At 50.3% G+C, this 16,060-nt stretch overlaps 2 protein-coding genes across 2 annotated transcripts; both read right to left on the bottom strand.

Moving 5' to 3' along the window:
* Positions 1-919: 919 nt before the first annotated feature.
* LOC100905978 (solute carrier family 22 member 8) lies at positions 920-5,287 on the bottom strand. Its single transcript, XM_018640014.2, has 12 exons — positions 5,191-5,287; positions 4,827-4,985; positions 4,537-4,674; positions 3,153-3,252; positions 2,922-3,025; positions 2,655-2,812; positions 2,261-2,556; positions 2,080-2,174; positions 1,749-1,963; positions 1,444-1,622; positions 1,222-1,357; positions 920-1,056 (listed from the first exon to the last, which is right to left on the bottom strand). The coding sequence occupies exons 2-12, from the start codon at positions 4,976-4,978 to the stop codon at positions 920-922; spliced, it is 1,710 nt and encodes a 569-aa protein (XP_018495530.2). The 5' UTR covers positions 4,979-4,985; positions 5,191-5,287.
* A 3,287-nt stretch (positions 5,288-8,574) lies between these two features.
* Positions 8,575-14,099, bottom strand: ast (single-strand DNA endonuclease protein asteroid). Its single transcript, XM_029111800.1, has 13 exons — positions 13,918-14,099; positions 13,690-13,822; positions 13,501-13,587; positions 13,233-13,413; positions 13,026-13,141; positions 12,792-12,946; positions 12,575-12,681; positions 12,336-12,472; positions 11,926-12,046; positions 11,686-11,831; positions 11,477-11,611; positions 11,193-11,351; positions 8,575-8,757 (listed from the first exon to the last, which is right to left on the bottom strand). The coding sequence occupies exons 1-13, from the start codon at positions 14,097-14,099 to the stop codon at positions 8,575-8,577; spliced, it is 1,842 nt and encodes a 613-aa protein (XP_028967633.1).
* Positions 14,100-16,060: the final 1,961 nt, after the last annotated feature.

Below are 16,060 nucleotides of genomic sequence, written 5' to 3'. Positions count from 1 at the left end.
ACTTGAACGACGTCATATCGAGGCCGATCGCTGCATGCAGCCAGGATTGTGAGCCCATAAGGTCGAGATCCAGAGCGTTCCATGAAGTCGAGGGGGAAGATCTCGCATAGCGTCAAAAATACTTATATTGATTGATGACGAAAGTCGACTCAGCGATGACCGAAAAAGCCTTCAGGTCGTGACTAACAACTATCGATGTCGGAGTGGGCCACACACTTCAATCATGGCTTGGTCTTGCAGCGTGAACGCAAGATCGCAAGTCGAAATCCCATTCACGAACCTTGCACGATACGAGCCTCCATATTCGCTAGAACTGAAATCGAGTCTCGGAGAGAACTCCGGAGAGAAGTGACGATCATGCGCGCGCACTTCCAGTCGGGCCGTGTATTCGATCGCTCTGTGGGCTTCACAGCCATAACGCAACAATGATACTTGAATGTTTCGATTTCTCATTCAAAGCGTCAGCGCATGTCGGGAGCTACGCCTCGTCGAGGCTCGAATGTGGGATTCTCGTCACTGCTGTGTTCCGGTCAGGGGGCGCCAGGAGCGGCATACCTGCCCCGCTCACGGTTTTATGCCCCTCATACGTAGATCACAAACGTACAATTCTCAGAAAACAGTGTCTATATTTCGATTGAAGGCGCCATTGAGCGAGACAACTTCGGGGAGGAGAAGGAAGGGGAGATTCATAAAACTAGGAGTATTGCGGGGATGGTCCGGATAATTTTGTCCGTTCAAGAAGGATCGGGTACGAATTCGATTACAAGAACGAATATTTCCGAGAAGCTACGATTTTTTTATTCCCAGAGTATTGGCGGTGTGACCATTTGTCAATCAAAATGAGCAACTCTAGCATTGTACACATTATGTACACATAAACAAAAAAATAGCCTTCACAAACGAATTTACCGCGGAAAAATCAGTTTTCCGGTGATATGGAGTCAACTGTAGCCGCGGACGCAGCCGACAGGGTTCTCCCTCTGCGGCGCGCCGGGGAGTCCGGAGCTTCCTGATCAGGATTCACGGGACAACCGAACATCCAGGACCGCGGCAAACCTGCGCCAAGTAAGATTCATGAGAATCGAAGCTAGGGGCAGCACTGATATTTGCTCATTCCAAAGGGAGGGTTGGATATGTGAATTCATCAACCGGTATTCGAAATTCCCGAAATTGTGCGATATTCCATCTACGGAAACCGAGGACGTTGGGAGGGCTGCTCACCTTTGAGATTCTCTCCATCTTCGAGCGTTTCCGGTAGGTCTTGGTGCAGTGTCTCAGGAAGGGGAAGGGCCATCGCAGCCGTTGTTCCCGAGATGATTCCGAACAGGAACAAAGGTACGAACGGACCGTAGTAGGCCTGTGAATAGATGTCAATGTTTACGTTTCTTCCGAAACATGATAAAATGAGGCGAAAAAAGCGAAGGAGATTCTCCTTTTACTCACAAGCATGACGATCTGAGAACTGAAGAATTTCCCCAGGGATCCGAATGCCTGTCTGACCGAAAGAGCTTGAGAGCGAACTTCAGTCGGATAAACTTCTGCCGCGTAGAGATATCCCACATTGTAGGCCATGGTCAAGGCGAAGCGGCCGATCATCAGGAGGATGAACATGATTAGGAAAGCTGTTCCAGGAAAGAAAAAGATTCCTTCGTCATCTTTCTCAATATCATCGACGCCGGAAGCGGACAGATCCTTTAATTTCACCCCTTGCTTCGTACTCCTATTGAGCCGGAAGTTCTCGAACTCACAATTGGAAATGAGTCCTATGATGAAGTACGAGATGGCCGACAGAATATAGAACATCATCATCGACGGCTTCCGTCCCCAGTAGTCCGCCAGAGGCATGGCAACCGCTGTAGCGAGGATGTCAACGCCGTTTGTGGCAGATGTCGTCAAGAACGGGGAGGGCGTCACCTGCGCCGCATATAGCTGACCAGCAGAGTATACCAAGCAGGAGTTGAGCCTGCGGGGGATTCGGAATCTCAGAGAAGTCAAATCCAATTCGGAGCTCCGAGGCGGCAGGAACCACCGGATCTTGCTCTCAAGACGTGAGAAGACGGGAAGAATGAAAGAGCATACCACAAGAAGAGGGTGAGGAGCACATTGCGTCGGAGTCGAGGGTACTTCGCGATCGCAAAGACGCTAATCTGTTTTCTCTTGTCGCCGCCGGGGAGCTGCAATAGGATCTCGACTCTTAGATGCCTGGAGCGGTAGCCAGTCAGTCTTCAACCCGCAGGCCCTGAACTGAGCTCGATTTTACCTCGAGCCCATCGAGAGCATTTGGCGGGAGTGTTTTTCCATTCCAGCGGGCGATCTTGTGCAGGATTTTCTTCGTCTGGTCTAGCTTGCCCTTCGACATAAGCCATCGGGAGCTCTCTGGTATGAAAAAGCTCAAAGGTGCCGCTATACAGCAAGGAATCACGTTGAGGAGTTGTAGGGTTCTCCAGTAGCCAGAAGCTTTCGCAATCCACGGAACGATCACCCCGACCACGGGATATACGAACCGGAAAGCGGAGAGAACCAGCATTCGACGCTCCTTCGGAACGTATTCAACGGCTGCGAAAATGCGAGAAATTTGTCCTAGTCGCGAGAGCCTTCAACAACAATGTATACATGGATCGACCGACGGGGAGCCGCCCTCAGTCGTTACGTACCGAGCACGAACGGTGTTATGCTTATCGACAGGAGAACGAAACCCATGACGAAGCGGGTGGCTACGAACAATTCGAAAGACTCTCCACTGAAATAGGTCGTTATGCCCGTCAAACCCGCCACGACGTAAGTCACGAACATCACTGGCACGCGTCCAACTCTGCAATGGTGGAATGATCCGTAAGTTCCCGGAAGAATCGTAAGGTGACCATTGAACTAATTTCCTTCCGATTCCATTCATGTTCGGGCCCGAGGATTCCGATGCTCACATGTCGCTTACGTGGCCTAAGATGAGGACTCCCACGGACATCGAAGCGAAGAACACAGAGTTGGCAATGTAATTTTTGTACGTGTCGCCACACACCCAATCATTCTGAAAATCATCTTCCCGAATCATTCAGCTGCGGACGCTATGCTTGATATTCTCCACGATCGAACATGAAGTCCCAGTATGTATTGATCTCTTTCCGGGATCGGCGAAACCTTCATCAATTGCTCACCTCACTCACGACCGTTGGGTAGAAGTTGCTGAAGTCGTATGTATACCCACTCATGCACGAGATCCGAGGCGAGGACTCGTTGAACTTTGGAGAAGGGAGACTCCTGAATAAAACAACGAGATCTTAGTCCGGCTCAGCGGTCCGAATCGCCGTTTTCTCGCTGACGTACGAGGTTCCTGTCTTGCGCGCAATGACTTAATCTTAGGGTTCACTCCTGGATTTGATCGAACCGTTCGGCTCGGATGGGACGTCGCCGAGATCGGCTTTCTGATCATACCCAGGCTTCACAGACCGAGACTAACCAAGAGCTGCTAATCGGAAATGGGATCAATGAGCCTACAGGGTCAGAGAATTTGAGCAGGGCATTCTCTCAAAATGGTCTTCCCCAGGAATCCCAGGACCCTCCGGAGGGACTCCATCAACGAGGGAGGAATGATTGTCTAATATTTCGAATGTTGATCCGACCAACACGACCACGTCTTCTTCTTTCTCTTGTTTGGCGCTGTTCAGAGTAGAATATCCGCATTCCTGAGTTTTCCTTGAGTCAGATGCCATTCCTGGTCAAGTTTTCGAAACATCACACGCGGACGAGTCCGAATTGATCTCGAGCGATCGCCGTGAGATTCGAAAATTGCGAAATTCTTCCTCTGTCGGAGTCGGCTCTGAGCCACAATCAACAATCGAAAACGAGAGTCTTGTAAATGAGCGGAACGAGCGGGCCCACCTTCTCGTGAACGCCCAGCACGTTCAATACTGAGAGGATTTTCGCGCTGGACGAGGGAACTTGGTTGGTGAAGGAAGTAACTTGATGCTTCACGATCCATCGGGGCTAAATAGCAGTCCCATGTGGAGAAAAAAACGTGACGCGAGTCGACTCTCGGGGCGCCTCAGAAGTTCCAAGCCGCGATGTGCGGGTGACTTCCCGGCAAGTCCAGTCAAACCGCAACCTCATCGCGCGCTCGCGGAACGGCCGAGGTTTTCTTGAAGTGCGGTAGTGGCTTGCTCCGACCCCTCTAGATTTTTTATGGAACCTTGCGATCGACACATTTCAACTGTATGCAATCAAGCTACTCGGAGCTATAGTCGAAGCTATAGCTATAGTCAAGCATCAAGGATACCGATGAGCGCGAGAGGGGCTCGTGTCTCCTTCGGAGGAGCTTCCTTTATGCAATCTGAATCGGCAGATGCCCGGATCCTCGGGAGAGATAAGCGATGTACGTAATCGCCGCAAAGTCAGATACCCGAAGTCACGTGTCTGGTTCTTCGAGTGATGCCCGATCGGACCGTGAACGGCTCGCGGCAGGACAATGTCCGGCCAGACAGAAACAACTCTACTCATATCTACCTTACATAGGACGGTAATTTTCTCCCACTTGAAACTTACGGATTCCATTTTCCCCAGTCGTAATCGTACATCTCACACTTTTCAAAATGGTCCTGACTTCCGTGGATCCGGGGAATCGAAAGTCTCTGGATTTCGAGATCGGTAAAGTTGAATCGCTCAAGTTCTGGAATCCGGCACCTAAACTAGCCAATTAGAAAAAAAGGACTAGAAAGCGCCCCCTTCACCGGCAGAGCAAGGCGTATAGCCGATTCGAGCTTGAGATCGATACGCAAAATGAGAACCAATCAGCGTGAATTTCCGCCTGGAATCGACAACGTAGCTCAACCTACCAATGCGGGGGCTCCAACAAGGTGAAGATATGCACAGATAGAGGAATCACACGCAGCGGAGCCACGAGGAAACACAGGTAGAAAATGAGAAAGTATTGGAATTTTCCAAAACTCCCCACCTGCTCTAGCACTTCCTCGAATGGCATAGACATCGCGGACCTTTAACACAATGGAGACACCATGAAGATCATGAGACAGCGACCGAAATACACACTCAGCGATCCATTGCTCCGAACGAGCCAGAGAAGAAAGTGGGGCTCCCCCCCACAAACGACGCAAAGTCCGATCTTTCTTCCCAGGATCACATTAACTCCCACCGCGAACCATTCGAAGATTTTCGTCTATTTTTTCCTCGCTCACGTACAGTATCTGTCCTCAAAGCGATGTGAATATTTCGGACTTCTCAAGAATCCCGTTATTATGTCCGGCTGCTGCTTTCTCGACCAGCATTGACCGCAAGAGAATCTAAAGCAAATGAGGAGAGGCGTCTGTGAAATCTGTCTTTTTGTTCCCACACGAACGCTATCTCTTGGGCTGTAAAACAATGATTAGTGGAATTTAAGACAGTAGACCGGCTTTTTTGTCTGTTTTCGAGTGTGTCTCTCGAGCTCGAGCGCACGTCTTCGCAAAAACTCCGCGATGCTCCAAGCGTTGGGCAGGTCCCTTTGTCGGCTAGTTCGGACAGTCGTAGACCGCGACACCTGCAGCAGGCAGTGGCCCTCGTAGTTGGGAGTGGATAGGGGGGGGATGAGCCGCGTCTTCGGGATTCCCGGTCGTCACGTTGATGCATAGACGAGGAAGCGTTATGATTTTCGAGTCGAGTTTTGGAGGATCAGGCCGCATTACCAACAGTCCTAGCGATTGATCAAGGGTAGAGACGTGATTCGACCGGGCTCTTTTTCTCGCCGAAAGCGGTCACAAAACCGGACTGTGAGAGCAGACATGTCTTCTAATAGTTCTGAAATCCCCAGTTGAGAGACGTTACTTGTACAAACCGGTCGTATCAAATATTCTTGCCCGCAGATAGTCAGCCAGTCTCGGTCAAGCAAAATATACGTCTCGAAATCCATCGAGAGGCATCGAGCTATCTCATGTTTTGGAAGACTTGTACGGCGATCTGTCGCAATGCTTTTTTGGAGGAGAGGAAGATTTCCAGACCTAAACATTACAGAAAGTAGCTCCTCCGAAGGTCTCTGAGTCGCCGATGACACAGTTTCTCAGATGCGGGAAACTTCGCTTATTGCCGAAGATTTCTCCGAACTTACGAAGAGTATTTTCTTTCGGAAAGTCGTCACCAACGTTAGGTCTGACCGGATCGAGGATTGGAATCTGCTTGCCCATTGTCACCGAACGAGACTCCAGTTTGACGATAGATCCAGCAAGGGAGGAAAGTTCGATGCAATTAGCTGTATATATACGCTGAGAAAACCGGATAATTTCACAAATTTCCGTGAAACCGGATATGCCGGCCGGACAAGGACATGTCCGTCCGTATCGCGTCTCTAGTCATGGGTTCTAGTCAAGGTTTTGCAGTATCTCGAGCGCGATGGGGATGACTCTAGCCTCAACGCTGTGGCGCTCCTTTCACGGAATGTGGAGGCTCTCGGTGTAGGTCCTGGCATGCGCGAGGACGTACCTCCCTGGTTGATTTTGAGAGCTGACATGCATGCGGCGGGGCTTGCTCATCGAAGCACCCCAGTACGCCTGAATTCCCCAATTATTCTGATTCATCTAAGACCAATATCTGAAAAACCTCTTCGCCGACGTGGACATTCCGTACAAGACATATGCTGACGAGCTCAAGATGTACTGTGAGGTCCGCGACGAGGTCTGCAAGCAATCGATAGGGTCGCAGCCCGGGCTCCTGTCAACATCCTGCGAATTTTCATCCGGACCGCAATCAAGTCAAAACTGGACCCCCGGCGAGTTATTGCATTCGAATGATCACCCCGAAGATCGCCACGAGTGACGATCCTGGTGTAAGTGAGGATCAGGATCTTGTATTGCACGTCGTCGAGACAACTCGAGCCTGCAGCCGATTGAGCAAAATGTTCTACGCTCCTTCATTCTGGAACGACCAGCTGCCCACGCTCAGTATCGAAGCCGCATGGCCCTCTCCAATATCAGCGGATAGCGAGGAATCAGGGCAGATGCAAGGTCCGAGCTTCTCCGTTGTGACTCGGTCTCGATTCCTCAGACCCCAAGATCGGGGCGACTGATTAGGCGACGTACGGAGATGAGTCGAACGTAGAGGTCGATGCACGGCTCCCGTTGTGCCACCTCTGACTCGTCACCCACAGAAATGGATTGAAGTGGAGAAAAAACAGCGGTACCTTGTTCTATTCGACGACAGGGCGGGCGATGTGTGCACTTCGATGACTCTCATCCAGGATTGCAGACTTCAGCTCGGTTCTTTGTCTGGTGAGAATACGGTCGAGCAGGAGCCAGAATGGTGTTTGCGGCCGCGATTTCTAGCGATACCAGGGCAAGTCAATAGTCGACATTCGAGACGGACCGAAACTGAGAGTATTGCGCGAGCAGCATGAAGATACATATAGGGACAAGGATTAGGATTTTCAACAAAGAGATCGGGTTTGATCGAGGAATGGCCAGCTCTCCACACGAATTCAAGCGTATAAATCAGATGGTCCATTGCTGCACACTTGGGTCGGTCTCGCGCCCGGAGCTCCTCTGATTGGGAGTCTCCGAAGCCTCTAAAAAGCGGAACGGCGCTCCGAGGCACGCCGGCAGCCTCTCGATTTTCCATCGACGCGCCTGAATGACCATCAGGATTCAAGATGGCGAAGAATCAAATCAATTTATTATTGCGTGAGACATCATAAATAATAATCGCTAGTAGAATGACTACCCTTTTTTTCGCCAGAGCTCAGTTCATCTGGAGTGAATAATTTTTGGTAGTCTTGAAAATGAATCCGTTTCGGGAGAGATCAGGAGGGCTCCTGACGTTCAAGGACTGAAAATCCACCGGTTCCGCTAAATGCTTTTGCCAGACGTTCCGGGAGTCGGCATCCCTTCTTCTAAAGTCCGCTGGAGATTCCATACTTTACGACTCCGGAGGTGACACTGGGTCTCGTCATCCCAGGCCGGAAAAGCATCATGATCTTCGGTGTTTTTCCCTGTCTTTATCCAGTCCTGGCGCCAGTATGCATCTCGGACGGACAGCGCTGCCGAGATGGATACTCTCTCGTCACTCTTGGTGGCTTCGTCGGAGCTGTCCATGACGGTAGCTCAAGCACGTAGCCATCGATTGCGGGAGATTCAATGGAAATCGAGGCTCGCAGGCTTCTGGTATCGATATGATTCTTTACAAGCTATTGAAAAGTGTGAATAACTGAGTATTGAACCTGCCAGACAACGTATTTATTATTCATCCACGAGCAGATGACAGTTTGCTGTGCTGACAGGTCTCACTGTCTTAAAGCGATCACGATTTCTCGTTTCCTAATCTCAATCAGAGCTTCTCTGGGCTTCCTAGGATGCTCCGATTGGAGATAACTCGATGTAAAGGGAATGGAACTCAACAATCAATCTACAACTTCGTTCAATGATCATTCGTCAGGAGACCTCCAAGATTATTCCGGAGGTTCCCGTAGCTGTTAGGAGAAACAATGGACCCCTCTCCCGGGTACTTCGAGCGAGGCTGCCTGCAGCATGAGCTGTTCTCCTTGCTCCAAAAGGAGATAGGACTGATGCTTGGAATATCGTTCTGCATCTCTGAATTACATAGTCAGTAGTCATCCGAGTAGAATTCTAAATCTTCCTCCACGTCGTCCGGGAAATACATATCAGCATCCTCCGTCAGGAGAGAAGTTCGCCACATCAGTATCACGTAGGATAAAATCGCCATGAAGATGAGTAGACTTATTCTCTGCCACATCTTGACATGGGTATGCACGCGGAAAATCAAAGCCTGGAACGGTGAAGAAGGTTCATTTCAGTGACCCCGGAGCGGATCGAAAAATCTCTTACGTTACTTCCGTGCTCCGATCAGAAACTCGCTCACGCGAGAGTTGTTCTCCCTCGTGATCTATTGAGATAGAGTCATGTGCCGGCTCGAGAGACTGCGACCCTCGCAAATCTCAGAATGACTACGATGTCCTGACAGCCACTCAATACCGATTCCCGGAGGAGAGTTCGATAAGCCGGATTCCACACGCAGGAGAATGCATCGCCCGGTAAATGCCCGAAGATGATTAGGGGAAACGAATATCCAAAATTGAGACTCACTTATTCAACACTATTTCGCCGCACGTGTCGCTTCCACATAGGGAACAAGGTCACAAGTCGAGAACGGATATCGAGCTCGTCCTAAATGACAAAGTTCTGTCTAGAAATGGCACAGAGGGCAGCTAGGACTTGCAGAAATCTCGAGACTTTCTGTGGTTCATTGGCTTAACGCGAGGCAAGTGTGCAGCCGGCGAAACGCAAACCTACGTCGCAGAAGCTGCAGTCTTACCTCTTGGTCCTAAGGCTGTTTCAATAGTTTCGCTCAAAGACCTATACTTAATCTAGAAACTTAACGCTTGAATGATCCTTTTCTGTTTGGGCGTCGGACTTTCGCCTTGGATGAATAGCCCATTCCTTCTCCGAGCAGGGCACGGTAAACGTTCTCTTCGAGGATACGGTCTTCGGAGCGAGGCATCCGTTCGTACAATTGATCGTTTCCAGCATTCTCAATGGCCACGGAATGAAGAATTGGTACCTTCCCTTCACGCCGTTCGACAGCTCGAAGAAGCAGAAGGTCTACCCCGGACGAGTCTTGGTTAGCCGATTGGCCGAAGTCTTGGATCTTGGTCGCTATCTTAGACGAACGGGAACCGCCCCTCAGAAGGAAAATAGTCACTTCTGTTTTATCGACTTCCGCTTCCCGGAAAGAAGAAACGGAAGTCGATAGATCTGAATGAATTCGCTCAGACGTATTCACTCATTCGCGAAGCATTGGGCGGAGTCGTGGAGCTTCGCACGCGCATCGACTGGCGATGGGGCCAATGTCTCTGAGGCCACATGGCAGAGCTCCCAGAGCACTTCTTCACGACATGTCAAATGTTTAGCGTGTAGGGAACGGGCATCGATATGTCGATAGGACGACAACCCTTATCCTGGCACCGAGTGCAGGTCTACCGCCTAGTTTTCCGAAAGTGTCGTAAACGTAAGTATTCCCGATCGGTTCACTCTGAAGCTTCTTGTACGTCCCGACGAGACTCGAAAGCCTCGCTAGGCTTCGAGGATTACGTGCAGGAGTCAAAGAATTCCGACTTCTGTAATCGAGTTTCGGTACTTCAGAAGTCGTCATGGTCAAGAAGGATTCGTCGACATGCTACTCCAGCGATATGCCGCCTCTGCCATGCCCCATGGTAGAGGTTGGAACTTGATTGCATTCAGCCCCAATGGACTTCATAGACATTTTCAAGAATAAACCTCACCGCAGCGGAGGAGGCGAGAGAACCTCTTGGCGGGAATCATAGGAAAAGTTTTCGTTTTGCTGGGAGAATTTCGATGCTCAGTCTTAGTCACTCTTTGGTGTGGTAGTAAAGTGGTTGTAAATTTGCTGAACTTTACGGCTTCGCTCTGTTCCAGTCAGCTCCAGAATGACGCTACACGGGAACCTCCGTCTTAGTAGGATAGAGTTCAAGCTATCGGATTCCCTAGTGTGGAAATAGGCGCAAGGGAAATCCGCCAGCTGTTCCGAACCATGACCGGGAGTCATTCGCTTGAGAGTAAGCTTGTCCCCTGCACCTGCCAGAAATCTCCGAGCACAATCTGGAAATGTCACAGCGCTATACCTCTTTGTCAGAAAATGTCAACATCTCGAGCCCTATGGTTCGCTTCCATTAGCCCGAATTCCGATCCAGGAATGAGAACAGCACATAATTAGCGAAATCGATCATGTCGTCGTTTTATACAGATAAGTATATTAGGCCGATTCAATAACTCGTGCCCAGCACAAGTCACTTCTGCCTTAGAGGTCGCCATGCACGGAATGTGTCGAACTGACAGGAAATAAATATCGAGGTCATCGGAGTCACGTTGCCCCCCGAATATACAAAATTCATCATCTAAATCAGAGAGGGAAGAAGAGAGGCTTCAGTTTTGTGCAGAAACGTTGGTAGTTCTCCGTGAAGGAATTCTTGCCGAAGATGCTCATCACAAACGATTCCGGGCTCTTCCGACTGACCGCGTCAGAATACAAGTTGTAGAGGAAAACTCCATTGAACAACTGCCGATAGAGACTCGTGTTATTTTCGGGAGACTGGACACCTGTCAATATCACGTGGTCGAACTTCGTGACTGGCTCTCGAGCAACAGCCTAGTTCCCAGGACTCCTAGAAGGTCGCATTTACTAACCAAATAAAACTTGAAGGGCTTTTGATAAACACCGATGAGATCATTGAATGTTCGAACCATCCGGAGACACCCTGCGAACTCATTTATCCGATGTGTCAGCTTGAGGTTCACAATATGAGTTTTCAGTGGTTTCCGGAAGAATTTCTTCAAATGTTGAACCTGGAATGATCGATCTATGAACCGTGTCCTTGTCTCAAGTCCCCCTCGGTCTCATTTCTCTGATCGCAGGGTTGCGCCATTGACAGCGCTCTTTCACGACGCATCGGAATCGAGTCTCTACGTACTTCGTTTGAGTCGATTGCTTGCCCTAGCAAATAGCTGACGCTCTCCTCGAAACATTGTGCCCCGAGAGCTTGTGAGGTTATACACATGATGATGATACACACAATGAATGTCCAGTCATAATGTCCGTGGAAAACCTGAAAGCGGGAGGTCAAGTCTTTGAATGAGACTCGGAATTCTTCGTTCGGGAACCCGAGGAAGAAGAACCCACCGTGTACTCCATCGTCCAAACCAGTAGCTTCCCTCCGTGACAAGACACGAGATCAGCACAGCTCGTTTGTACGAAACAACATTGTTTCAAAAACTCAAGTCGCTTAGCCGCGTTCAGCCTTGGGATCTGCTCCAAACCAATCTCGCCTGCAGATAAAAATACGTTTGTTCGGAGTGACTTAGAAAGCTTGGTTCTCTCTCCCTCACTCCGATCACTTCTCGAAAAAATCGGGGCTCGAACCTTCACTGAATTCGACGTCTGTGAAGCGTAGATCATTGCCGCTTCTGTCCAACTCCGTTATACATTGAGCTCTGTTTTTGAACAGAATCCGATACAGATTCTTCCTCATTGGCAGTGTAACCTGAGGAAAAACGGGGCGAGACTTAGGTCGTTGCTTTGACCAATCCCGATCGGTTGAGCAAATACTCGGACGCGAGAGGTCCAGCATGTCGACGCGAAGGAATTTGTGAAGAGCCGTCAAGTCTCGTCGGAGCTTTCGGCCTCGATTCGCTAATGCTTCGGAATTTATATCGAGGTTCCACCATCTCTTGCCTCCGATATTTAGTCGGGATTGACTCATTAGCACTCGATCACCATGTCCGCTCCGCGAGCATACATATTCACTCTTTGGATAAAGTTCGGAAACTCACAAGATGCGAACTTCGCAGGTGGAGAGCCTCCACGCGGACATCGAGATACATGATGCCAGTCGCTATGACCGTTATCACAGTGCAAGACAAATTTCCCTCAATGTGCTTTCTGAGAAGCCAGTCCGGTACATTCGTTCCTGGAAGAGGGACTATCGTCAGGTTCTCGAATCTGTCCCAAGCATCTCGTAGCGCCCTGTGCACGAACGGGTGAGGAGACTGCACCCCGAACCCTCACATACCATCTCTGAATTGAACTTTGACATTGACTCCGTACTCCATGCGATATCTCGCGATACCGTCGGCAAGAAGTTTGCTCAGCTTCTCCCTTCGGTCTTTGGGGGTGTAGCTGGAGACGAAAATTTGGCATAGTGAGAGGTTAGCAGGCGATACTGGGGTTGACTCACGCTCTCGAAGGCGAGTCATCTCTCAGGTCACAAAGATCAATGACCCGAAGACGGAACACACCTCATGATGACTCGCGTGCATTGTTCCACGTTCCACTGAGTCGAGAGGAAGTTGAGCATAGCGACGAGTATTGCATGAGGAGGGTTGTAGCGGAGATTCACGCGGCGAGGCACCCGAATAGTATTAAAGAAATTGGAGAATGCGTTCTGAGAAAAAAAATCGTCTTAATCTGAGCTGATATGAAATGCGATTTACACCGTAGTGGGAACGAGAACTCGAGCTGACCTGTGCCACGAAATCATTGCCGACGATAGCTCCAAATATTGGGAGCAGGTCCGGATTGAAGTTTTTCCCGAATCTCCGAAGAAGCTTCTCTATCTTGTAAATGCTGCACTCGAGACCTATGTGAGGAAAACGATTGATCTAATGAGATGTCTCACAAGAGTAAGGATTTCCGAGGAATTCGATCATGAGCTGTTTCTCGAAATTCACCCGTGACTTGCTGGCCGTCAATCATCCGCTCAACCGTATAGCTCGAGATGCTGTTGAGTCTGATCAATCCTTTCTTCAGATCATAAATGAAAAAATCACTGTCGTCCGAGACCAAAACGCAGTTTCTCCGATTGGCCTCGAGCGCGAGGAACTCATCGGCCTCGAAGACACAGAACGACACCTGGAAACCCAAGAGAGACCCTAAGGTGTGAGGCTCGCCGGGGGAACACAGACCATAGACTTGAGGGTTGGAAAACGAGATTTATACCTCGACGTGACTCATATCGCGTAGGACCTCGTAGAAAACTCTGCTGGCATGGGGGGGCATCACTTTTATCTTGGATGCGTTTTCACCCTGGAAGACGGAAATTGAAATGAACTCGAGCATCGAGGAAAAGAGGAATTTCGCGTAGAACGACCAGGGCCGCTTGGTGAGATATTCGAGCGATGAACGAACCCGAATCGAACGCATAGCTGTGATCTTTTGTCGACTTCGTTCCATTATCGTGCTACTCTTTGCACCGGGCTCGAAGGCTCCATCGAGCAGCACCACGCAGTGGATGTTGGATGATTTGTACAACTCGAAGTAACTGTGGAAAAGGAGACATAGCAGATGGAGGAGGGTTTGGAACTCGAATCGCACCTGACTCCAACCCGATACCTATGAGCTCAGTCCTCAACGCACCTTCTTACGACGTCTGTATATGCCAAGAGTTCGCCTCCGTACACGCAATCCAGGTTGCTGCCGAGATATAACCGGTAGGCGATGTTCCATCCATCGATGACAACCGTCTCGTCGTGAAGAAAATAAGGTTCCAGCAATTCCGGGTTGCAATTGATCAGGGAGTAGAGTCCCTTGACTCCCATTATCGCTGGCCCGGTACTACGTGCAAGCTACGAGAAGAGTGGACGTGAATGTATGCGGACGGTTTATTCTCATTCAGTGGTGCGCGATCTGGGGCGTATCTGGCTATCCCCCCACTTGGTCTCCGCGAGCTGGCGTTTCTCCGGCAAGTTCCACGCAATTTAACACGCAGGGAGCGATTCAGGAGCCGATCGCTCCGCTTCCCCATATAGGGCTGACGTACGAGCACATGGCCTCGCGAGGATCTCTCATCGTTTGTGGGATTCGAGAGTTCCCGCTCGGAGGACTCGGAGTGTTTCGCGGAACAACATAAGGGAGAAGAGTTTTGTTTGACAACAATAATGTTTTCGAGTGTTCTGTCTCTCACCTAAACCTGGTGATGAGGAACGGAAGAACAGGGAAATGTCGTTCTTCGGAACGCTAGAACGTGGGTCAAAAGATACGCATACGCTCTGGAGAACTTTTGTGATCCTATTGGCATCTCCGCTCCAGATGAACGAAGGGAAAGAAGGGTCGGGAATCGAGATCCGTGAAGCGGTATATGGAGACGATGATGATGACGATGATCCTTGGGTGGCGATAAATATTTGTCGGGCGCTGCCTCAACTTGTTCCGTTCGCTCTCCTGGGCCAAAGATCCATCAACGAGGTGAAGTCGTCGGCAGATGCTCAAGCTTCCACAGCCAATACTCTAGCTCCCAAAGGCAGCGCTGAGTCTGCGTCTTCCATCCCCGGGTTGAGCCCCTCGAATATGGGAAGCCTCGGCGCTCGTGATTGTCCTCCGACCTTGTTTCGGGACCTCTCGGATAGGATGGGGTACCAAAACGAGCGATACGATCCGGCAAATCTTGGAGTGTCCTCCTTGTGCAATCATAGAACAGTAAAAGAAGTACTGATGTAGGAAGATTCCCCTCCGACCGTAGAAGCTAGCTCTCCCCTCTCTGACAATGGCTCCACGACTGGATCCTGGCCCTTCAGGAATCTGCGGGCGGGGAGCTCAGTCACTCCCGAAAGTGCGCGTCGATCACGTGACGCGATCCGTTCACGCTCAGCAGCGGTGAGGCTTATAGACGAAGCGGTGGGTTGGCCGGCGTTTGATTACAGCGTTCGACCGACGAGAACGAACAAAAACCACTGCAGGCGCTGACGAGACTCCGGCGCTGAAGGCTCGCTCCGCGCACATAAACAATGTCAAACCGCGTCGATTCGGTTTCGCCCCAAATCCAACAGAAATCGTGGAATCGAACGGTCAACAAACACTTTCCAAAAAATGCTCCGAATCCGCGACTTTAAATCACTCACAACTCTGATTTCAAATCGACGCAGTCCCACTGCGCGGACGTGTCGTTCGGGATGGCATGCGCGATCTTTCATTTCCCCCAGAGGAAGGTCGGGCTCCGCCCCAGAGACGTCAGCTCCAAACGGGCGAGCAGGTCGGCTATCATTTCGACTGGAACTTGTACTTTCTGACTCTCGCTACTTCCGGAGTTTTATCGGTAGCTTTGTCGACGACGTGTCTCCGGGCGGACGAGAAATCTTTGGCTTCAAACCAAACTCTCTCGAAGGACACTCCGCAAAGCCTCGAGTGGAGACCTAGCCCGACAAGCAGACGAACCATACCCTGTTCAAAAAAGACTGCGGGGGATGCTTGTAGAACGACTGAACGAACGTTGAGCGTTGGATCAGGCGCGAAGACTCCCGAATCGCTCTCTAGAAGCCCCAGACTAGAGTCACAATAATTCAAGAATAAGTATGTCCCATAGAACCGATTCGCCCTTACGTTCTCCCTCTTCTGAGGAACCAGAGCAAGCTCGCTCGCACTGTAAGACGTGCCTCTTGAGGCTTAGCCCTGAGGGAAGCGGTTCTTGATGCGTTGACGGAGAGCGCCTAGACGAGGAAGCACATCGAGATTCCATCTGGCGATGAGCGTAAGAAGAAGTTTATAAAGCTGGGGGATGCCGAAG

Source organism: Galendromus occidentalis, unplaced genomic scaffold (genome assembly GCF_000255335.2).
Source record: "Galendromus occidentalis unplaced genomic scaffold, Mocc_1.1 scf7180000077470, whole genome shotgun sequence".
NCBI classification, from domain to species: Eukaryota; Metazoa; Arthropoda; class Arachnida; order Mesostigmata; family Phytoseiidae; genus Galendromus; species Galendromus occidentalis.
The sequence above is the reverse complement of the archived record's forward strand: the minus strand, read 5'-3'. Positions and strand labels throughout refer to the sequence as shown.

Excerpts from the sequence above, each read along its gene's own strand:
- ast (XM_029111800.1), bottom strand. The coding sequence starts at position 14,099 with ATGGGAGTCAAGGGACTCTACTCCCTGATCAATTGCAACCCGGAATTG. Across the intron at positions 13,414-13,500 it reads GCGATATGAGTCACGTCGAG|GTGTCGTTCTGTGTCTTCGA; the intron begins GTATAAATCTCG and ends TTGGGTTTCCAG. Across the intron at positions 12,047-12,335 it reads ACCTGCGAAGTTCGCATCTT|GTTACACTGCCAATGAGGAA; the intron begins GTGAGTTTCCGA and ends GTTTTTCCTCAG.
- LOC100905978 (XM_018640014.2), bottom strand. The coding sequence starts at position 4,978 with ATGTCTATGCCATTCGAGGAAGTGCTAGAGCAGGTGGGGAGTTTTGGA. Across the intron at positions 4,675-4,826 it reads TTGTTGGAGCCCCCGCATTG|GTGCCGGATTCCAGAACTTG; the intron begins GTAGGTTGAGCT and ends TGGCTAGTTTAG. Across the intron at positions 3,253-4,536 it reads GACTGGGGAAAATGGAATCC|TCTCCCTTCTCCAAAGTTCA; the intron begins GTAAGTTTCAAG and ends TTTATTCAGGAG.